Below are 23,835 nucleotides of genomic sequence, written 5' to 3'. Positions count from 1 at the left end.
GTGAACCAAGAATTGAGGTGTTTTTTAGGTTTGCTATTTCTTAGTTTGAGCGGGGCTATGTGATCCAGGGCTGAGGACATGACTGCATTATAATGTTCGACTAACAGATTAGGGTCCATGCAGTCAGGTAGTGAGTTTAATTTAGGTATTATAACGGGCATCAGATTTTCCACTGTCATTAGTTTTTAATTTCTCGTTGGCAGAGGTGGGGCAAGTGAGGAGGGGGCAGTGACCCGGTGGGTTGTCACTGAGAATAATAGCAGGTGGTGGTCAGTCCAGAACTGCGGTACAGAATCCGTAATATTTACTTTGCAATTATGTTCTGCTATCCAATCAAGGATGCGACCTTTGTTGTGGGTGGGTAGTTCAACTTTTTGGGAGAATCCCAGCTCTTTCAAGGTCAGAGCAATCGCTGACGAATGGGTGTCCTTATTGTCATTATAGCCTAGATTAAAGTCTCCTAGCACTATTGTTTGGGATGTATTTTTTAGGTTATTGGACAGGGATGTCGAGATGTCCTCAGAGAAGGTTCCGATAGGACCTGGTGGTCTGTAGATGAGGATAATGTTTAGGGTTTGGGAGTTGGCGATGGCTATTTTAGCCGTGAGGCATTCACAGGATTGCATATTGGTAGTAGTGATGATCCTCATGTCCAGGCTAGTTTTAGCTATGATTGCTAGACCTCCACCTCGGGAGGTAAGTCTGTCCGCACGTAGGATTGTATAGTTGTCTGGGACTGCTAGCGATAAGGCTGGGCCAGCCGCATCATGTAGCCAGGATTCTGAGATGGCCAAAAAGTCTAAGTTGTCTGTGGCAATGATGTCCGAGATCTCTGTGGCGTGTGCGACTAGCGACCTGGCGTTTATAAGTGCACCTTTGAGATATGGTTTATGGTCAGCTAAGTTAGGGCTGGTGGTGTTATGACTACCTTTAGTTATCTGTTTGGAGTTATTTAGTTTGGGTCTGTTGGGCTTAGGCTGTTTCCTAGTAGGTTCCGCAATACCCTTCAAGGGTAACTGTATTTTGTTTCGGGATTTTGATAGTTCAGCCTTCTTGGCTGGTAGCTCATGCAGTTTGGACAGGCGAGCACGTAGTCTAAGGTTTCTGTCTACAGTGTTGCATGGCCTTTGTAGGGTGGTGCTATCTGGATAGTGGGTCATTTTAAGTCCAGTATTGGGTTGTTGTGTGTTGAGCAAGATATGGCAGGTGCAATGGGTGGAATAGGACGTGGTGCGAAGACTCAGAGTGTTAACTTTGGTGCTTATTTTAGGTGGTTGTATTCCTAATGTGATAAGGTAGAGAGTGGAGGTTGGGTGGGTGTTGAGACAGTGGAGGTAGGGTGGGTGGGAGTAGATAGAGTGGAGGTAAGTTGGGTAGGGAGAGTTGAGGTATGGTGAGTGGGTCCGGTAGGGTGGGTGGGGGTAGAGAGAGTGGGGTTAGGGTGGGTGGGGGTAGAGACAGTGGGGGTAGGGTGGGTGGGGGTAGAGAGAGTGGGCGTTGGACAGGTGGGGCTAGAGAGAGTGGGGGTAGGGTGGATGGGTGGGGCTAGAGAGAGTGGGGGTAGAGAGAGTGGGGGTAGGATGGGTGGGGCTAGAGAGAGTGGGGGTATGGTTGGTGGGGCTAGAGAGAGTGGGGGTAGGGTGGGTGGGTGGGGCTAGAGAGAGTGGGGGTAGGGTGGGTGGGGGTAGCGAGAGTGGGGGTAGCGAGAGTGGGGGTAGGGCGGGTGGGTGGGACTAGAGAGAGTGGGGGTAGGGTGGGTGGGGCTAGAGAGAGTGGCGGTACGGTGGGTGGGCGGGGCTAGAGATAGTGGGGGTAAGGTGGGTCGGGAGGGCTAGAGAGAGTGGGGGTTTTGCTAGAGAGAGTGGGGGTAGGGTGGGTGGGTGGGGCTAGAGAGAGTGGGGGTAGGGTGGGTGGGTGGGGCTAGAGAGAGTGGGGGTAGGGTGGGTGGGGCTAGAGAGATTGGGGGTAGGGTGGGTGGATAGGGCTAGAGTGAGTGGGGGTAGGGTGGGTGGATGGGGCTAGAGAGAGTGGGGGTAGGGTGGGTCAGTGGGGGTAGGGTGGGTGGGTTTAGAGAGAGTGGAGGTAGGGTGGGTGGATGGGGCTAGAGAGAGTTGGGTTAGAGAGAGTGGGGGTAGGAATGATGGGTGTGGTTAGAGAGAGTGAAGGTAGGCTGTATGGGTGTGGGTAGGGAAAGTGGAGGTAGAATGGGTGGAGTTAGAGACTGGAGGTAGGGTGGGTGCGGTAAGAGAGTTTGGGGGTAGAGAGTGGTCATAGGGTGGGTGTCTTGGGGTATAGAGTGTGGGGATTGGGAGTGTGAGTAGAGAGAGAGTGGAGGTTGGGTGGGTATAAAGAGTGGGGGTAGGGCTGGTATGTGGGGTTAGAGTGAGGGTAGGGTGGGTGGTATAAGGGAGTGGGGGTAGGGTGGGTAGGGGTAGAGATAATGGAGGCAGGGTAGTGAGTGGTGGTAGAGAGAGAGGGGGTAGGGTAGGTGGGCTTAGGGAAGTGGGGGGTTGGTGAGGGTAATTCTAATTCTAATTATAATTTTTATTTTATAACACGATTAATACCAGAGATTGGTTTCTAAGCGCAACATCGGGATTCAAACCTGTGTTGCGCTGCGTTTTCTTGCTTCCAAGACAAATACGTTGCCCCTGAGCTATCCCCCCTCGGCGGGTGAGTGGGTGGAAGTAATGAGAGTGGAGGTAGGGTGGGTGGGAGTAGATAGAGTGGAGGTAGGGTGGGTAGGGAGAGTTGAGGTAGGGTCGGTGGGTGGGCTAGAGAGAGTAGAGGTATGGTGGGTGGGTGTAGAGAGAGTGTGGGTAGGGTGGGTGGATGTGGTTAGAGAGGGTGGAGGTAGGGTGGGTGGATGGGGAGAGAGTGGAGGTAGGATGGGTTGGTGTGGGTAGGGGTAGGATGGGTGGGGGTAGAATGGGTGCGGTTAGAGAGTGTGGGGGCAGGGTGTGTGGGGTTACAAAGATTTGGGGTAGGGTGGGTTGGTAGAGAGAGTGGTTGTAGGTTGGGTGGGGTAGGCAGAGTGGTTTAGGGTGGGTGGGGGTAGAGAGAGTGGGGGTAAGGTGGGTGGGGCTAGAGAGAGTGGAGGTAGGGTGGGCGGGGTAGAGAGAGTGGTGGTAGGGTGGGTGGGTGAATAGAGAGTGGAGGTAGGGTGAGTGGCAGTAGAGAGTATGGGTAGGGTTTGTGGGAGTAGAGAGTGGGGATTGGGTGGGTGAGTTGAAGTAGAGAGTGTGGTTAGGGTGGGTGGGGGTAGAGACCGTGGGGATCAGGTGGGTGAGGGTAGAGAGGGATGGGGTAGGGTGAGAGGGTGAGGGTAGACAGTGGGGATCAGGTTGGGAAGGGTGAGAGAGTGAGGGTAGAGAGAGTGGGGAGGGTGGGCAGACAGTAGTTGGTTGGGGACAAAAAACATGAAGAACAATGCTGCCTCAGAGGAATTCTCAACCCAAAATAGCCCAAAATAGCCCAAACAAAACCTAATCAGCAAACGTAATGGGGTTGGGGTTAGAGAGAGTGTAAGTGGGGTGAGTGGTGGTAGAGAGAGTGGGCATGGGGTGGGTGTAGAAAGGCATTCAGAAGGACAAAACAAGTCTGCTGTTAAAAAAGCCCAAAAATAGCCAGATTGACTGAAAGAAATAGCCCAACCCCACCCAATATGAAATCACTGCAAAGCTCGGAAATGGAAAGCCTGGCACCTGACTTGTTTCTCACAAAGCTGCTGATTGGAGCAAATATTGTTAGGGAAATTCTCATTGGGTAGTACGGTGGAGGAGTTTGGAAAAAATAGATTTTAGTGATTTGGCTGGTTCATGCCATGGCATTGCCCATTAATATGCCAACCTAATATTCTCAGTTCAGAACCCCCATTCCCACTCTGTCTCTTCTGTAACAATCGTTTCTGCAATTTTGTTGCGCAAGTGCCACACAAATTCGCCGAAAATACTGATCAGTAACACCCCAGCCTCTGCTCTCTTGTGCCTTTGGGTAGTCAGCGTAAAATAGATATTTTTAACATTACATAATAGAAGCCTAGGTAGCCAGTGTCCATGTCGTGTCCTTGCAGTGGGAACAGGCAAGGAGTGAGTAAATGCATACTAAGAAGGAGGGTAGTTGGGGGAGATTGTTGGAGGATCCAAAATCATTAGACCACCAAGTTGAAAAAGTGCAGGGTCTGGACTTTCCTGAGGAAGGTTCAGCCATGTCAAAACCAATAAGTCCCAAACACCATTGTGTTTGTTCCATTTTACAGATTTGGATTGAAGCCAATATTCAAGGCCTCTGATAGCCTTGAACGAGAAGCTTGTTGTTATAGTAACCGTGATCCTTGAAATGTCCTTCCCGAGGTGAATTTGGAGAGGTTAGCAAAGATAGCAAATAGGACTCATTTTTTGCAAAGAATGTGATCTCGGACCATTGTGTGGTAGGGAGGGAGTGCAAGAGAGCGCGAATGAGAGAGACATCTTTGGCTAGAAATCCTTATGGGTACTTCCTATCATTTTATTTTGATTTCGTATAATACAAAACTTATGGAATCCAACATCCCTGACTTGTCTTGTGCCAGTTCGGACACTCATGGCAATGTGAAGTGCCTTCTCATCCTAGGGACGAATATGTGAGGACTGGTAAGCATTCGGAGAAAAAAAGTGATGAGCACTAGATATACATGTGCCTGTATAAGCTGACTATGGGTCCCTGCGCCTGCCACCAGCCCATCCTTTGCCTTGCAACGCTCTTTGTTAATTGTGGTTTTTCATGGTGAAATCTCTGTGCACGGTGGTGTAAGGTCAAAGTGCCATTGCATCTCTGCAGCCACAAGCATCCGTGAATCTTTCCAATTAGTTTTACACTTCAATGTTTTCTTGTCACTGTTTCTCGTTTTATTTTATTTGAACCAGTTATCATTATTCTCTTACCTTTGCCTTTCTGCCTTTTTTGATCATGGCCTGTCCAGTTCAGGTTTGTTGTTGCTCTACAAATCCCCTACACAATAAAAATGTACGAATTATTATTCCATTTTATTTTTCAGGTTATTTCCTTCGGATCTGTTTGAGATATTCATTGACATTGGCCATTATGTTCGTGAAATCAAATCTTACGAAGAGCTGGTGTTGAAGTTTAATTCACTGCCAGTAAGTACAAAGCCGTGTACATTTTAATAATATTCCGACATATTCCAGTCCTGTAGTTCCACATTAAGGTCTCATTATGTTTTAAATGCAGGTGGATGATCTAAAGCACATCTCTGAAAACATTGAAATCATCAATCAAAATAAAGCGCCGACAAAGTACATTGGCAACTATGCAATTCTAGATCACCTTGGCAGTGGAGCCTTTGGATGTGTATATAAAGTAAGCCGTACACTTTTTCTGTACTATGCAGTGAAATGACATTTGATGAACTACAGTTCTGGTTGGTTGTGCTTTCCCCTTTGCCACTGTTGTTTCTATTTGGCTTTTCTGGATATTCAGGACAGAAGAAAAAGTATGTGAAATAGGTGAAGTGATGGCTAGTGCAAGTGTTCTAATAGAATCAGGTCGGATACAGCTGGCGCTCTATGAAGCCATACTGCCTCCTTGCTCAGAGGATATGTAATTGCAGGTCAGACTGCTGAGTTTAATTTTACCACAGTTATGGAGGATATTGGTGAGTATGTCACACTCCCTGGGCTTGGAGAAAACTAGGACAAGACTGGGACATTTCCATGTATTGAACTGGCAAGCCTGACAACAAGAAACTTGAGGTTAGATGGTATCAAGATTATGTTGCATATCTGGGTATTAGAGTGATAACAGGCCTACAGACTGTATGTGCGAATAATTATGTGCTCTAGTACTATGGTGGGGTGGACAGCCATTAATCACACTTATTGACCAGGATCTCCGATATCAAATGTTACTCAGCAACCTTTGCCCTCATGGGAATCTTTGATATGTAATGACGTACAGAGGAAGTGCATTTTCAAGTTTGTTAGAGCAGTTGTGATACTAGCTAGATTGAAAGTGGCCATACATGCAATGCATACTTTGGCATCCATCCACAACAAATAGCTTGCAGCTTTGATTTATGTGAACAAAAAGAACATGCGCTCTGCCAAATTTCTAATGCATAAACTAATAAACTAGGCTCTCTGACAATTATCAAGAAGTAATGTTGTACTTGGCTGCCCTCGTGCAGAATCAGCGTGCGATGGTGAGTGAATGGAAGGTTGTCTGATGAGCAGTGTATGGGTTGATGACGAACCCACTGGGTATTGAGATGCATATCAATAGCAAGTGGCAGCACAAGACATTTTTGCGATAAGACTGATGAAAGCCATGAAGGAATGAAGCAGAACAGGTCATCTTGTACCAAAAAGAACATGTTGATTTTGATAGCCACCAAAAGGTGCCCAGTTGCTCCACGTCAACTCTGACGCATCACTGGTGCCTCTGTAGACCAGAAATAATGGCAATATTTTATATGTTGGGGTGTGTGTTTTTTTACCACACTGCCCATTTTGATCACAAATCTATTTTTTTCACTGGGCACTCATAGTTTTTCTGTCTTTGGCATCATGTCCCCTCATTTGGGCTTTAAGTCTGATAAGGACTGTGGCAAACACATTTCTGTCTTTGACCTCCATCAGTGTTCCATTTGGTGCTAGGGACACGACCTGATACTAAGGATTGCGGTTTCTGCCAATCACTGCACCTCAAAGCAGTGAGTAGGCAGATTGCCATGGTCTTAATGGCCTTGAGCATGTTTGATCAAACGAGAGGGCTCTTGGCAGAGAGACACAATTTTCCGTCTAGGTAATCTGCCTGGACTCTGGTTCTGGAGCATTGTTCTGTTGAGAAGGAGAAGAGAGATCCAGGATCTATAGCACATGTTCTTTTTCCCAACACCACTCCTCTTCCCATTGTCACCACTAGCCGTAGGCCTCTGCTCTCTTTTCTTCTGGGGGATCAGCATTTAGTGGGAAAGGTCTTATTGCAAGTTCTACTCCAGAGGAGTGACAAGCTTCTTCTGGTTGCCATGCATGACATTTTAAGCAGGACTTGCCTTCCATGTTGGTCCCAACTTTACCATCCCAGCTGGCTGCTACTTTTCTGGACAGTGGAGGTCGAGGTCAGTCTTGTCGCGATACACCTGATGGTTTTTCCCAAGCTTTAGAAATCCATAAGCACTACCAGCTCATAGACTTTGTGTTGCCCTTTGAAGCTGCTCGCTTCAGTGCCTCTAACTTCAGCACCATCCTCATTGGCTTTCATTTTGATAGATACTCTGATGCTCCCTCCTGACCCCTCCAATCTACATCTACTTCAAGCAAAGTTGCATCTTTTCTTTAGTAAAAATTAATCTGCCATACTTACCAATTGTGTAAAGGGGCAGGTTAGATGGACGTATACGTAAAGATGCAGTGATCACTGCCATTGGCCAATCAAATAATGTGAACCCCCAGGGTTGGAAGGTTTGCCAATGGAATTTCACGAAACCGTCTGAGTGAATCTGGATCCATACGTATGCAGTTTAAGTAACTGTGCTCTAGACAGGGGCGATTTATGCCTCACAATGAGAGAAGCATTGATAACATTGATCCCTAAACCAGGTAAAGATCATACCAGATGTGAGAACTACTGCCCAATATCATTACTTAATGTAGAGAATGAGATATTTGCAAACAGATTGGAAAATTTAATTGTTAAGATTATACTTGACTCACGGGTTATCTTTATAATGCAGAGATATGGTTACGACCACATTCGGACAGTGATAGATATAATGGCTCTAAGGGTTAATCGAACAACCAAAGTTGCCTTGATTTTTTGGGAATCCGAGAAAGCATTTGACAGTAAATTGGAACTTTCTGAGTAAGATGCGGTTTGGCCCTCTTTTTCTAACAATGATTCAAAATCTATATGAAGGCGCAGTGGCAAAAGCATGGACAAATAAAGTTATGTCAGATTTATTTAATTTAAAAAGAGACACTAGACAAGGCTGGCCTTGTTACCTTTTTTTATTCAATATTGCCTTAAAGCCATTAGTGCCAGAGTGAAGGGTATAGATATATATTTCCGCAAATGCCTGAAAACCTGGCTCTTTTCACGCGATCTATAATGTACTGCTAGCCTGAATAACAGCACCTTGTTCTAACATGTATGTAAAAACCTTAAGTGCTCAAAAATCATTTGTCTGTACCATTGTATGTACCATTGCTATTTATTCTTACGGTCACAAGTTCCAGGATGACCTCGGATTTGGTGCGCTTTACAAATAACAAAATAGAGGGTAAAGAATTTGAGGTCTTATCATATGCAGATGACATGGTGGTACTGCTATCGAATCCTCATAAATGTGGCACTCATTTGAAAACTATGTTCACAGAAGTGAGCAAACGTTCTGGTCACAAGATGAATTGGTCCAAAGTAGAAATATTTTACCACTGCTAACACACAGCAGCAAAGCAGCATTCTTAGAATGGGTATGTATACCTTTTCTAATTCTTTAAGCTTGTGTTCATGTTTCTTAAGGTCCCTTCTTATAGTATAAAGAATACCTGCTTGTTTAGATATTCACATCCCCAAAATAACATTTAAACAATTCCCATATGGATATTTGTGAGTTTATGGATCCCTCATTAATCTTGAAACGGTCTATTGTTTCCTTTTGAAGGTCAATTTTAAAAACTTCATCAGTCAAGGCTGTAATGTTGACCTGGAAAAACCCAGATTATGCAGAAGGTGTGGAGCCAGTAAAACCTAGACTCAATGACAGAAATAGTCAAAGTGAAAGGCAAAACCTGCTTTATTAACAATCCACCATAAAGCAGGGACAGCATACAAGCAGTAGAGTTGCAGCTCTCAATGTTTATCATGCAAAACAGATTATAAACCCAACTTTCGTCATTACTGACGCCATACTAAAATCTTGGTCACAGAAACATACGGGGTAACAGGATTGGTTAGGGGAATTGACTATTTATATATTTGATATACAGGTTAGTCTTCTAATTGTATGTTAGATATCTGATGGCTCCACCTGAGACCACCTCTAAATTGATAATAGTGAATACATGTAATCTCGAAAATACATGATTTGTTGGCGTGACATATACTGGGCGGCTATACATTGAGGGTCCTGATTGGTTGGCATTCTTCTGACTAACTGTGGGCAACTGACAGGCAGTCAGCACACGAGGCAGAATGAGAGCAGTGGGAGAGAGGTCCGTAAACTGCTTTCCTTTCTATTGAAAAAGATACTATCACTTAGTCCTAGGCCATGAGCTGGAGTGACTTCTTTGTAGTTAACCTTGTAAAGCGCCTCTTGTCTGGGAATGTGCGTGAGGAGTAAGGCAGGTTTCCTATCTGTATTCGGGGCTAATGAATAGACAGTGTTTTCCAGCTATGGGTCACATGTGATGAGACCTCGTTTGAAATTATTTCACCCTGGATTTATTAGGAATTAAGGTAATATAAGTGTGAGTGTTATTACTTTCTTTACTACTAGGGACTCGCTTGGTCCATTCCCTATAAAGTTTTGGGCTTAGTATTATCATGCACCTAGCTTTCAAAGGCTGATTGTTCTTTAATTAATCTTCGTCCGGATCCTCCTTAAGTTCTCTGTAACCTTGGCTTGGTTTACATATCAACTGTCTGTGCCTTTCACAGATCTGTATTTCATGAATTCAGTAGGTTCAGTTTTTGTTGAGTATCGTGGCCTTTCATTCATTTAAATGTGTGCTGCAGATTACATGTTGGAAAAGATGGCTACCGATTACTGTCGCGTTTCTATGTTAGTGCGCTAAATACGTGTGTAGTTCATGTTGCATTCAGCTCATGCATTGCTTATGTTAATATTCTTCCTGTCTAAAAGTATTCAATCGATATTCTTTGTCTATAAATGCATAATTGACCTAGGGCCTCATTACACGGAAGGCGGTAAGGGTTAACGGTCGCCGGTAATGCTACCGGGGACCGTTAACCCTTACCGCCTTACTACGAGGTCCCTTTGCGGGACCCGACCTTAACTGCTGGTGTAGACCAGCCGTTAAAGTAGGGACCCGCAAAGGGACCTTGGTGCTAATTACGGTACCGCAATTTGCGGTACCGTAATTAGCGCCTTCCCCATTCCCATTATTCCCTATGGGGCAAAAATGGGAATGGGGAAGGGCCATGGCGGCATGGGGAATTACCGCTCCGCCAACCTCGGAATGGGGTGGTAATTCCCCATTCCGCCATGGCGGAATCGGTAAATTACCGGCATGAACCATGGTGCTAATAGCACCATGGTTTAGCACCTACCGTGTAATGAGGCCCCTAGTGTTGGTGTTTCTTCAAGGTGAGTCCATATTTACTTCATGTCTATTGCATGCACAGGTGTTATTTCACTGTGAGTTTGCTTATTCTCGCCATCCTTAGCTACATTTGGTCCATTTCCTGCTGTATCTGCCTGGGATAAGGGCATAACAGTCGCCTTAGTGAGTAACATTTTGCAACTGTGCAAAATTGGGGTGGGCGGCAGCAGTAGCTATGGATGACTTATTCATCTGCTTCTCAACAAAGCCATTGGGCCTCATTACGACCCTGGTGCTCCCGTAATGAAAGGTGCCGGTACGGGACCGGCCCCGTTCATTACGGGATGCCTTATGACGAGGTCCCCTAGCGGGACCTGCACAGAACGTCTGGTCAGACCAGACGTTCTTAACGGGTCCCACAAGGGGACCAAGGAGCTAATAACGGGCCTGTTATTAACGGGCCCGTTATTAGCTCCATCCCTATTCCCATTGAGCCCTATAGGGCTCATATGGGAATGGGGATTGGTTTTGTGAAAGAGGAATTACTGGGTCCTCCAAGGTTGGAATGACCTGGTAATTCCTCATTCACAGAACCCGGAGCTGGAGCTGCCTCCATATTCGTAATGAGGCCCATTGACTTAAATCTCCATTCCCTCATATTAAAACATATCCGCTGTTATATGAAGTTATACATGGACTGGTGCTTGATCTGAAAAGGTTTGTTGGGGTATATCACACTGATCCATCGATTAAGCTACCTCATCTGAGAGTAAAACAACATCTATTTGTGAAGAGAAGCCATGTACAGATGAGTGAAAGTAAATCCATTCTCTGCTAGGTGTCTACGTCCCCATAAATCTACCAAACCATCAACTTTGCATAACTGTCGTATTCTTGATGCTGAATTTGAGATCAGGTGCAGAGTTGAAGGCAACCTATCTAACCTTGTGTCCAAGACAGTATGGAAATCTTTGCCCAAACAATCATTCTATCTCTAAAGGTTGTCGACTTCTCCTCTGCCCAATCATAATATTGCGGTGAATCAATGTTGGGATCATAGCATGAAATTCAAGTTATGTGATATCCATTAACCTCTCCAGCCACTGCTATAAATCTACCTTCGTGGTCTCGGCATACCTCATGTGAAGAGTGATGTATCAACATGGTAACCCCAGCGGTTCTAAAATTGTGGAGAGCTCTGGGAGCTATTTATTTAGTGCCTGCTTATAGCCTAGAAGAGTCTGGTTAATTTCACACCAATAGGCACCAGGAGCTACTTTTGGCTCCCCAGGCCAACAAATGCCGAACAAACATATTTATGTCAATTTAGCTCTGTGCATGTTGTACAGTCTATAAATAAACATTAGGAACCGTCTATATGTCATTTAAAGCATAATAGAAACAATAATAGGTTGTCGTATTTTGTGCAGGTTTAATCTGCGGAAGGCTATGTACTAGCTCCTTGCCCAACTATAGTAGCTCCTGCTCACTGGTTAATTTTGGATAGCCAGGAGCTGCTTTTAGCTCCTGCTTATCCAATCTTAATTTTGACCCCTGCCCCACAAGCATAGGGAGAGAAGTAGTATATGTGGCATCCCCATCTTTTAGCAAATCCTGCTTCTGTTGTTGATGTAAGATTTTTTATCTTTATTTTATTCATTTATTTTGTTGTTGCTTATATAGCGCGCCAAGTCCAAAGGCATCTGGGCGCTTTCAAACAGATAATGTTAAAATTGATTCCATGGTTTCATATATACAACAGTCCTCAACAATAATAGATATAGTTCTTTGAGGGGTGTGTCACGACTCCTGCCCTGGGACTGGGGTGTCAGACCATGTGGGCTGCACCCAGTACCGCCATAGGGGCCTCAAGGGCCTGGACATTTGCCCCCAGAGTCACTTGGAGTCAGTCCTGGCGCCTTTGGCGCCAGGCTCATATGAAATGCCAATAATCTGGGCCCATAAGGGCATTTTTTCAACAACATGGATGCTCCAACATGGCTCAGTTCCATAACTGAGCCATGCGGTCTAGCATTTTGGGTGTGTGTTAGGGAGAATTCTCTGTTAAGGCTAATTTCCCAAACCGAGTGAGTCCCCCAGCAGCTTTGCTGGATTTTTGGGGTTTATTTTTTCTCCTGCTAAGAGTGAGAGTCTTTTTCTCCCACTCTTAGACATGATTTGAGATATCCTTTGACTTTGTAATGTGTTTTATGGGCTATGGGGTCTTTTACTCCATAGGGTTTCATGTGTTTTTGGTAAGTGTGTTACACAGCACCCTCAGTGCAGTAACACAGGGGTGTCATAGTGACCCCCAAACATAGACCCCATACCCTGGGACTGACTACTGTCTCCCAGGGCATGTAAAGTCACCATTGACTTTACTAGTCTTAAATTGTGAACAGAAGCAGTACAAACCATCATATTGTGGAAGTACTGGTAGAGGTAATTAGATTGCCCCTGGGTCTGTTTTTCGAGGGGGCACTGTGCAGTCCCCCCTCGTCGAGTTTCTGGCTGGTGGCAGTGGTTACCATGCGAAATATTCCACCAGAATATTTCCTATGGGATTTTCCCATTCATTTTAAACGCACCACTTTTTTCGTGCAATGTTAAAGATACCGCCGTGTTATTTATTTAATATTTATTCCCCGGTTGGCTCTTTTTGCCAGGACTCGGTTTTAAAATGGCGTTTTTGGGTTCGCCTCTGTAACTCCAACCCAAGTCGAGCCCTTTGTTCCACTTTTTGGCGGGCTTCTGCACAGAAGCCTCCAAAAGTGGTGCCACTCTGTCTGGGTCTACAGGATGTGTGGGAGGGGGGTTTAGGCACCCTGGTCTGAGTTGCCTCGGTAACTCAAGTCGCACTCTTGTGTGATTGGCCAAGTGGTGAGCCGCCCGGCTCACCACTTAGCATGTTTGAGTGACAGCTATGGCTGATGAATGGGGGTTTTCTGCATAAAAGCAGGGCTTTGGGGACTGGAACTTGAGAAGTCGCCACAGGACCAAAGAATCCGAAGAGGGAGAAGCTGAGCCCACCTGCAACGACGACACCACCGGTGGAGCCCTGCTGAACCGTCTCACCACTTCCCAACGACAGAGAAGATCTTCATCCCGGAGAGTCTTCTTCCTCTGAGCTGGTGGGGATAACCAGTTCGCCCTCTTTTTCGCCTTCCTGGATCATTTTGTGGTCGAATCGCCCGTGCCAAGCACCCCGGCAGCCGGATAGCCACGCTTCACCACTACCGCAAATAAAAGGGTAGTACCTTTTAACCGGGAAACTCCGCGGCTGGTTTCTTCCCGGGCAGTGCAACGACCTCCAGCTTTCCTCCACGTCGAGAACTCCTCTTCCCCTGGATGAAGAACCGACTTGCACCCACTGCCAGGAACAACTGCCCCCGCTGAAGCTTTCTCACCATTTCAGGTACTGAGTCCCACCTGGTCTCCCTTGCAACAGACTGTTCAAGTTGTCCTGTAAATCCTTGACTTTCTATCCTGGGGTGACCTGGGACCTACTAACTAACTTTTCCTAACTTGAGCCAGCCCTTTTTGATCTCTTTGCAACGACTCTTTAAAAGTACTATACAACTGTGTGATCTTGGACACATTCTGCCTTGCTCTCTTCAAGAGTGGGCCTGGCCTATGACTTTCTTGCTCCTCAGTAGACTCTGCCTTTTCTGACTTGCTCTGGTACTCCTAAAGTGTTGGTATGTGAATGTTCCTAATTCTGCCTTTTTCCCTCCCTTTTTAATTAACTTACTGGAGTGCCATCTTAGGTTAAGCGCCCACCTCTGTCTGAAAATAAGTGGTGTTTTAACTAAGACTTCTTCAATAAGTGATCAGGGATGCATATATATTAATAGTGACTGTGTTTTGAACTTGCTTGCCATATTAGTGTTAGTGTATATTACAAGGTGTGTTTTTAAATAAATAATGATATACTTTTATACCCAAGCTCTGGTCAGTGTTTGCTTGTGCTACTGTATTTTGGTACCTATCTTGTATACTCTATATACTGTCTAACTCTTCTTGAGAGAAGTCTGGCTGCTCAGCCACAGCTACCAGGTAAATCTGGGTGGTACAGACTGCTACCAATTGGGTTTACTGCCAACACCTGTAGTCTTAAGCCTTTTGCAGTGGTCCCTAAGGGAACTGCACAGGTTTCTGCCTAACACTGGTGTACAGCGGTGGGATTTGTATTGAGTATACATTTTAGTGTGCTTATAGATAACTTAGTGCAACTAACCACAAAGCTTAGCACTAAAAAGTTTATTTTCAAACCTGTCAACTATGGAAAATTATAGTCATAAGTCCCTTGCTACAAAAACTGCTGATTGTTTAAGAGTTCTCTGTAAGCATAAGAATCTCCGGACTAAAGGCAAGAAAATGGAGCTAATAGAAAGGTTGTTAGCAAACAAAAGTCTGAATGGTGGTTCAGAGGAACCTACCACTCCAGCAAATGTAGATAACAGTAATGATATTGATATTGATCCAAGTATTGATAATCTTGAGTCAGAACCAGAAGAGGAGGGTGAGGATGATGTAGTTGTCCCCCCTAGGCCTCTACCTGCTCCGCCAGCTGTACCTACTGGACCTTTGCCAGGTCCCACATTTAGTCCTCAATATCTGAACTAGAGAAAATGAAACTGGAATTGGAATTTAAGAAACTTAATACTCAAGCAGAACAAAGACACCAAGAACTGAATCAAGAACTAAGGCTCAGGGAAATGGAGCTCAAGCATGAGTTAGAGATGAAGAAAGTGTCTGTTGAAAATGCTTCTCTCTCCGGATCCTCTAGGAGTTCCAGTCCCAAAAGACCCCGGATGCCTAAATAGCTTGTGAGTATGTATGAGCCTAAGTTGGATGTGTTGGATTGCTTGAGTTTGTTTGAGTATAATCATGGGCTCCAGAACATTACAGGAAATGAGTTACTTTCCTGGTTGTTCTCTAGGCTCCCCCCTGTTGCAACTGATGTGGTAATGGAGTTGGGGGAGGAGGATAAGAAGGATTATGAATGTGTGAAGCTAGCTTTGATAACTAGATTTGGGAACACCCCTTCCCAGTACCTTAAGAGGTTTTGGACCCTCAAAAAGCATGATGGTACCCCTTGGGCTACCTGGGTGAGTGAAAGTTTGAAGAACTTAGAGGGATGGATTAAAGGTTACAAGGTGAACACTTATGAGGGAATGAAGAATCTTGTGATGTTGGAGTCGATTTATGTTGCCTGCTCTCCTGAGCTCAGACTGCACTTGGCTGATTCAAAGGAATTAGATTCCAGAAAACTAGCTAAGGCTGCTGACTTGTGGGTTGCCAACAGGGCTACTCACAAGGACTCTGGGGTAACTCAGAAAAAAGATGAGGGGAAACAGCCACCAAAAGGGAACCAAAATATTTCTAATACCTCCCAAACCAAAGAGGGCCCCAAACAACAAAATAACCAGGGTAAGTCCCAAGGTAAACCACAACAGGCTAGTGTATCTTCTGGTCAACAACCAGAAGGAGGTCAGAACAAGCCACCCTTTCAGAGAGCATTTGGAGTATGCTATGTCTGTAAGGCAACTGACCATATCAAAGGAGATCCCAGATGTAAGGGTAAACCTGCAGGGATCTGCAGAGTCTCCTTAGCCTTCACTCCTGAGGAGGAAGTTCAAATGGCTAGTGCTCACTTTGAAGTCTTTGCTGAAGAACCTTTGGGTCTTCAAGCAAGTGTAACAGTAGAGTTCATGGGTCTGGTTAGTGATCAGAATAGGAGTGTGTACAACTCCATACCAGAAAACTCTAAAGTTTATTATGTGGACAGTGTTCTTGTCAATGGCCAGGATATTCCTGCCAGGCGAGACTCTGGGGCCAGCAGAACAGTAGTGGATGAAAGCTTTTTCAGTCCTGAGGATGTTGCTAAGGCACCCAAAGGTCCCACTAAGATGTCTGGAGGCCCTGTCCAAATGGTTCCAATTCTGCCAGCCCTCATTCAGTGTAATAACATGACAGTGATGATTCCTGTCAGTGTTCAGACTGAGGTGCCTGGGAGAGTCCTGTTGGGGAATGATCTAAGAACTCTAGGAGTAGTATCCTGTACCCCCAGGCCTCCCAGTATGGAGACCCAGAACCAAACCAAATTGGCTAGAGAGGCCACCTTAAGGAACCACTCTAAGCCTGTGGGAACCTCTACTGAGAACCCCACTACAAGCCCTGGTGTTGGTAAATTGACCTCTGACCCAGGCAAATTTCAGGCTAAAATGTTAGGGAAATGGGAGCCCGAACCAAGCTCCATCATTATTTCCCCAGTTTTAAAGTCTGTGACTCCCCCTGCTTCTGAGGAAGAGGTGGATAGACCAACTGGACCCCTAACTAGGCCTAAGAGAACTGTTAATTCTCAGTGCTGGTGGAAAACCAGAAAAGAAAAGTCCAAGGCCAAAAACCTTCAGACTGTTGGACCTTCTACTGAAGACTCCAACTCAAATCCTAATCTTGGGAGTAAAACTCCTAAAGTAGGTAAGGGTAGATCTAAGAGTAAGGAGACGCATGTACCTTGCTTATCTCCATCCCCTCCAACCAAGAGGCCCAAAACCCAACCTTCTCCCCACAGAGAACTCTGGAAGCCCCTCTAGATCTAAGGGAATCCTTTATAAGGGGCCCTTGAAAAAGCCTAACACAGGTTCAGAAGTTGTACCAACTTCTGAGGGACTGGTCAACCAGATCCCCTATAGTTTCAAAAAGACTGATGTTCCTCAAAGGGTTTGCCGGTCATCAAGCTTACAAAGCAGATCCTTTGATTTGACCATAGAACATAGGTCAGGGTATCTCCACCAAAATGCTGATGGTCTCTCTAGGGTGTTTATAACCGACTAGAGGTATGAGATTCATCCAGGAGTGGATTAAATCCTCCTGTCCCTTAGTCTGGGGGGGGCGAGTGTTAGGGAGAATTCTCTGTTAAGGCTAATTTCCCAAACCGAGTGAGTCCCCCAGCAGCTTTGCTGGATTTTTGGGGTTTATTTTTTCTCCTGCTAAGAGTGAGACTCTTTTTCTCCCACTCTTAGACATGATTTGAGATATCTTTTGACTTTGTAATGTGTTTTATGGGCTATGGGGTCTTTTACTCCATAGGGTTTCATGTGTTTTTGGTAAGTGTGTTACACAGCACCCTCAGTGCAGTAACACAGGGGTGTCATAGTGACCCCCAAACATAGACTCCATACCCTGGGACTGACTACTGTCTCCCAGGGCATGTAAAGTCACCGTTGACTTTACTAGTCTTAAATTGTGAACAGAACCAGTACAAAACATCATATTGTGGAAGTACTGGTAGGGGTAATTAGATTGCCCCTGGGTCTGTTTTTCGAGGGGGCACTGTGCAGTCCCCCCTCGTCGAGTTTCTGGCTGCTGGCAGTGGTTACCACGCGAAATATTCCACCGGAATATTTCCTATGGGATTTTCCCATTCATTTTAAACGCACCACTTTTTTGGTGCAATGTTAAAGATACCGCCGGGTTATTTATTTAATATTTATTCCCCAGTGGTCTTTTTGCCAGGACTCGGTTTTAAAATGGCATATGTGTTCACCTCTGTAACTCCAACCCAAGTCGAGCCCTTTGTTCCACTTTTTGGCAGGCTTCTGCAAAGAAGCCTCCAAAAGTGGTGCCACTCTGTCTGGGTCTACAGGATGTGTGGGAGGGGGTTTTAGGCACCCTGGACTGAGTTGCCTCAGCAACTCAAGTCGCACTATTGTGTGATTTGCCCAGTGGTGAGCCGCCCGGCTCACCACTTAGCATGTTTGAGTGACAGCTAGGACTGATGAAATGGGGTTTTCTGCATAAAAGCAGGGCTTTGGGGACTGGAACTTGAGAAGTCGCCACAGGACCAAAGAATCCGAAGAGGGAGAAGCTGAGCCGACCTGAACCATCTCACCACTTCCCAACGACAGAGAAGATCTTCATCCCGGAGAGTCTTCTTCCTCTGAGCTGGTGGGGATAACCAGTTCGCCCTCTTTTTCGCCTTCCTGGATCGTCTCGTGGTCGAATCGCCCGTGCCAAGCACCCTGGCAGCCGGATAGCCACGCTTCACCACTACTAGAGTGGATGAGTGTGGAGAGCGGATGAGTGTGGAGAGCGGATGAGTGTGGAAAGCGGATGAGTGTGGAAAGCGGATGAGCGTGGAGAGCGGATGAGCGTGGAGAGCGTGGAGAGCGTTTGAGCGTGGAGAACGTTTGAGCGTAGAGAGCGTTTGAGTGTAGAGCAACGGTCAAGTACATAGAGCGGAAGAGTACGTGGAGCGGACGTATGTGTGGAGCGGACGAATGTGTGGAACTGACGAGTGTATGTGGAGCGGACGAGTGTATGTGGAACGGATGAGTGTGTGGAACGGATGAGTGTGTATGAGCGAATGAGTGTATATGGAGCGGATGAATGTATGTGGTGCTGATGAGTGTGTGGAGCGGATGAGTATACCAAGCAGATGAATGTGTGGAGCGGATCAAAACATGGAGCGGACAGACTTGTGGAGCGGATGAATATGCTGAACGGAGTGTGTTGATCAGATGAGCGTACTGAGCAGATGAGCGTACAGAATGGATGTGTATTCGGAGCGGACGAGTATACAGAGCGGACGAGTGCGAAGGCAGACATGAGTACATGCGCGGGGTAGACTGGAGTGCATGCACGAAAAGGACAGGAGTGCACACGTATGGAACACATGAGAGCATGCGTGGGGCACACTGGAGAATAGACTAGAGCACGCTAGGTGAACCAGAATGCGTGAGTATGTCGAGCAGACATGAATGTTGTAGGACGATCTTGAATGCCTGAAATGAACAAAAATGCATAGAACGGACCTGTCCTCACGGAACTGTGTGACGTACATAATATGCTTTGGAATGCTGGGAAGATTTGAAAGAGCATACATCATACCCCACCCCACGCTTACTCTCTCCTTTACGCCACCACTCAACTAGAACACAGAGATACTATGACACCATTCGGTATAACTGTTCTCATATCAACATCTCCCGCTCACTCCACATCACTCTAAGTAAAAATTGCTGGCTTCACACCCCCCAGCCCAGGCGTTCTCCTCAGGCCTAACGCAGCCACGCTCGGTCTGGATAAATCTCTCAACCACCACACCTACCGCTAAGAAGCAGTTACCACATGAATTCCAGACCAGCTGCACACATATCTGGTGCGCACTCGCACTTTTTGGACTCTCTCTACTCTCTCTACTGACCCGAACTTCGGTTCCCAAGGGCGTTCAACCTACCAGCGCCTTCAGACCATACCAATGTTATATAAGGCGCTATATAAATGCAAAATAACATAACATAACCGCGAATAAAAGGGTAGTACCTTTTAACCGTGAAACTCCGCGGCTGGTTTCTTCCCTGGCAGTGCAACGACCTCCAGCTTTCCTCCACGTCGAGATCTCCTATTCCCCTGGACGAAGCACCGATTTGCACCCACTGCCGGGAACAACTGCCCCTGCTGGAGCTTTCTCACCATTTCAGGTACTGAGTCCCCTCTGGTCTCCGTTGCAACAGACTGTTCAAGGTGTCCCGTAAATCCTTGACTTTCTATCCTGGGGTGACCTGGGACCTACTAACTAACTTTTCCTAACTTGAGCCAGCCCTTTTTGAACTCTTTGCAACGACTCTTTAAAAGTACTATACAACTGTGTGATCTTGGACACATTCTGCCTTGCTCTCTTCAAGAGTGGGCCTGGCCTATGACTTTCTTGCTCCTCAGTAGACTCTGCCTTTTCTGACTTGCTCTGGTACTCCTAAAGTGTTGGTATGTGAATGTTCCTAATTCTGCCTTTTTCCCTCCCTTTTTAATTAACTTACTGGAGTGCCATCTTAGGTTAAGCGCCCACCTCTGTCTGAAAATAAGTGGTGTTTTAACTAAGACTTCTTCAATAAGTGATCAGGGATGCATATATATTAATAGTGACTGTGTTTTGAACTTGCTTGCCATATTAGTGTTAGTGTATATTACAAGGTGTGTTTTTAAATAAATAATTATATACTTTTATACCCAAGCTCTGGTCAGTGTTTGCTTGTGCTACTGTATTTTGGTACCTATCTTGTATACTCTATATACTGTCTAACTCTTCTTGAGAGAAGTCTGGCTGCTCAGCCACAGCTACCAGGTAAATCTGGGTGGTACAGACTGCTACCAATTGGGTTTACTGCCAACACCTGTAGTCTTAAGCCTTTTGCAGTGGTCTCTAAGGGAACTGCACAGGTTTCTGCCTAACAGTGTGGCAGGCCCAGGGACACCTGGGATACCTGCAGGCTATATAAACCACGCCCGGATTGCAGAACACGCTTCGCGTTGCTCTGCTTGCTGCAGCGTGACGTTCACCGCGGTCAGCTGGAATCTTCATCCGCACGCCGGACCTGATCTCCTGCAAGAAACAAAGATAAGACACCATTAGTATTTGCTTAACTTTTGAAATCAGCTCTCGTACTCCGCTCCAGGATCCGAAACAGTCAACATCTCAGCGGATCTCGCTCCATCAAGAAAACCGCTACCTGGGAAAAGAAACAGAGAAGACAACATTAGTAAGCGTTTATTCTTCACATTCAATAAACAGCTTACCTGCATAGAACGACCTCCAACACCTGCAGAAGAACGGAAGGGCTGGTTCCAACTCAGAGTGCCAGTAAGAGGTTCACTCACCACTTCTCACCACTACTCACCGCTCTCCATCTTCTCGGCACACGTATTCCGGATCAGCACCGCAGCCTGCAAGAAAGGCAATATAAACAGGTTTGCACAAGAAAAGCATGTAGCGCAGCGCTCCGCGCTTTCTTACCATCTCGTGCACAAACTGCACGACATCACGAGGACAGCATCTACACCTATAAGCAAGGAAAGAGTTAAATAGAGACAATTACAAAACAAAGAATACACCATCAAGGCAGACTTAGCTGAAGAACGGAGTCGCAGCAGGTCTGGACTCTGTAGAGTCGCTCCAGTGAAGTAACAAGACAGCGACCAGCCCAATCCCAACGCACCCCTGCACTGATGGCAGGACGGAGAGCGCACCTTATCAAGAAGCAAGGTAAGCAGTGCGCCAGGGGGTTCTTGGGTCTCTATGGGAGGTGGGCCCCGGGTCAGAGGAGAATACCAAGCTAAAATCTAACTACTGTGTTTCAGACCTGGTCTTCAGCCACACGAGGGTCCAAAGGAAGAGGTCCAAGGGTGAAACAGTTCGCACTGGGTGGCACCCCGTGGATACCAGGTGAGCGTTACAGAATGCAATGCCTCACAATATAAAATCCACCTGGGCGTCATGGAGACCTCTGAGACCGGCCAGCTAGCAAAGCTGTTGGGGCAGTTACGCGCGGAAGTGCATACAGCCAGACAGGAGACCAATGCATTGCGGAGGGAGTTGATAGTGTCAAAGGAACGGACTGATGAGCTGAGTAGACAGCTTCTTCAATCACAGGCCGGACAAGCTCCTTTGCCTGGGAACGTTTCATCAATGCCTACACCACCGACCAATCCGGTACAAATCACTCTCCCAGGAGCAGTTCCATTAGCCCCACTGGAACCTTTTACGGGGGACCCTAGAAAATACGCCACCTTCATGAACAGTGTCGACTCCATTTTGCAGACCTGGAGCCTTCCCTAATGATCAGTCGCGAGTTGCCTTTGTGCTGTCGTATTTGAGAGGCAGCGCTGCAGGCTGGTCAGTACCTTTTGTCAGTCAGGATGATCCTCTGTTACGAGATTTTGGGGGTTTCCAGCACGAGATGGACAAACTCTTCACCCGTCAAACTCATGGACAGGCAGTAGATAATGAACTCTTGTCCCTTCGTCAAGGAAACCAGAACCTACTAACCTATATAGCAACCTTTAACAGGCTCGTGGTCGCAGCAGGGTGGCCGGAGGAGAAAAGGACCACGTTATTTCATCGGGGTCTACGGGGGGAGTTAAAGGACGTACTTGCCCAAGTGGTGGATCCGCCGAAGGACTGTGGAGAGTTTGTCAACCTTGTGGTTCAACTTGATCACAGGTTTCAAGACCGAAGGGCAGATCGGAACAGACCAGACGTTCGCCCACTGTTTGTGCGACCCAAAGACCGGATTCCACGAGCAACGGGCAATTCAGTGGAACCAATGCAACTGGGAGGGGTGAGACTGCCTTTAACTAAGGCTGAAAGAGATAAAAGAAGGGAACTGCAATTATGTTTATACTGCGGAAAAGCATGTCATTTTCTCAAAGAGTGCCCAGTAAAACCTCCAAGGAGAGCTGTGGGTGCCACGGATAAGGAGACCACTATTGAAGAGTCGGAAAACTACCAAGCCCGGCAAATGTAGGGGTCCATTTGTCAAGCGAAGAAAGTCAACTACAGACCTCCCAATAATCTTTGCCCGTGATTCTAATCAACCACCAACAACCGTCTAAGATGCATTCTGTGGAGGCTTACATCGACAGCAGAGCAGTTGGGAATTATATGGACCAGGATCTTGCAGCAAAGATGGGGCTCTCCCTATGTCCTAAGTCGACCACTGAAACAGTAACCACAGTAGATGGTACAGAAATCGCTTCCGCCCAGTATCTCAGTGCACAACGGTCCTAACCCTTCTGTGTCAAGATGGCCACTGGGAATCGATTGCCTTCGACCTCATCAAGTCACCTCAGTTCCGGTTGATCCTCGGGATGCCGTGGTTGGTTGCACACAATCGGCTTATAGATTGGCGTACTTGAGAGCTGATGTTCTCGAAAGACTGCCTCCGCACATGCTATCCCAAGGAAAGTAAGGCACCGACTACCAGTCCCTCAGTCCATGGAACCGCAGCAATGACCCTGGGGGTGGTTGGTACTCTACCGAGTGAATATCAGGACTTTCAGGATGTGTTTCAAAAAGAACAAGCTATGAGGGCGCTAGAGGGCCGACCAAGATGGCTGCTCCCTTGTGAGCTCCCGGCTGCCTCCCGCATGAATCCTGTTTAATCGCGGCAATCCTGTGGCGAAACTACTAAATCTGCAAGAATAATATATCCTAGCACGGCATCTCATCCCTGTCGAAAATTCGGAGAGAATCGGACTTGCCTTCCGTGAGAAACTCGCTGTGTAGTGTGGCCTGCACTGCCGTGACCTACGTGGGGCCTGGGAGTCCTGCCCGCCTGCCCAAAATCCTTCGTAGACAGGAGAGAGCCATCCGAGGGACCTGCCACGACCACCGCCAGCAGAAAGCGGCGAAAGGGGAATCGCTCGGAGTTGGGGCACCCACAGCCAGCGCTGAGAAGGTGGCGGAGCGGAAGGGGCGAGGAGACCCACAGAAGCACGCAAAACAGGCGAGTTGGCCGCGGCGTCCCCGCCATCTTGACTCACAGCGTCACCCCGCACGCCTTGATCTCAGCCCCTCGCACCAGATACGGGTGCCTCGCCCGCGCCTTGACCAGACGCTCCGACTCCCTAGTCAAGCTCAAGATGGGGAAGCCGGACAAGTCCCAGAAACGGCCCAACTTTGATGCAGGCCCAGCGCCTAAAACACCCAGGCCGGAACACCGCCCTGAATCCCCGAACAACCAGTCGGAGGCAGAATTGCAGCAACAAA

The 23,835-nt window shown here is 46.8% G+C and overlaps 1 protein-coding gene across 1 annotated transcript in view; it reads left to right on the top strand.

Annotated features, from left to right (window-relative positions):
- The window catches only part of NEK10 (NIMA related kinase 10), a 2,768,076-nt gene that overhangs the window by 981,817 nt on the left and 1,762,424 nt on the right, over positions 1-23,835 (top strand). The window contains exons 17-18 of the mRNA XM_069648774.1: positions 5,036-5,138; positions 5,230-5,358. Of these exons, the coding sequence (XP_069504875.1) occupies positions 5,036-5,138; positions 5,230-5,358 (232 nt within the window). The remainder of the gene's footprint in view (positions 1-5,035; positions 5,139-5,229; positions 5,359-23,835) is intronic.

Source organism: Ambystoma mexicanum, chromosome 2q (genome assembly GCF_040938575.1).
Source record: "Ambystoma mexicanum isolate Mex_15411 chromosome 2q, UKY_AmexF1_1, whole genome shotgun sequence".
Lineage (NCBI taxonomy): Eukaryota > Metazoa > Chordata > Amphibia > Caudata > Ambystomatidae > Ambystoma > Ambystoma mexicanum.
The sequence above is the reverse complement of the archived record's forward strand: the minus strand, read 5'-3'. Positions and strand labels throughout refer to the sequence as shown.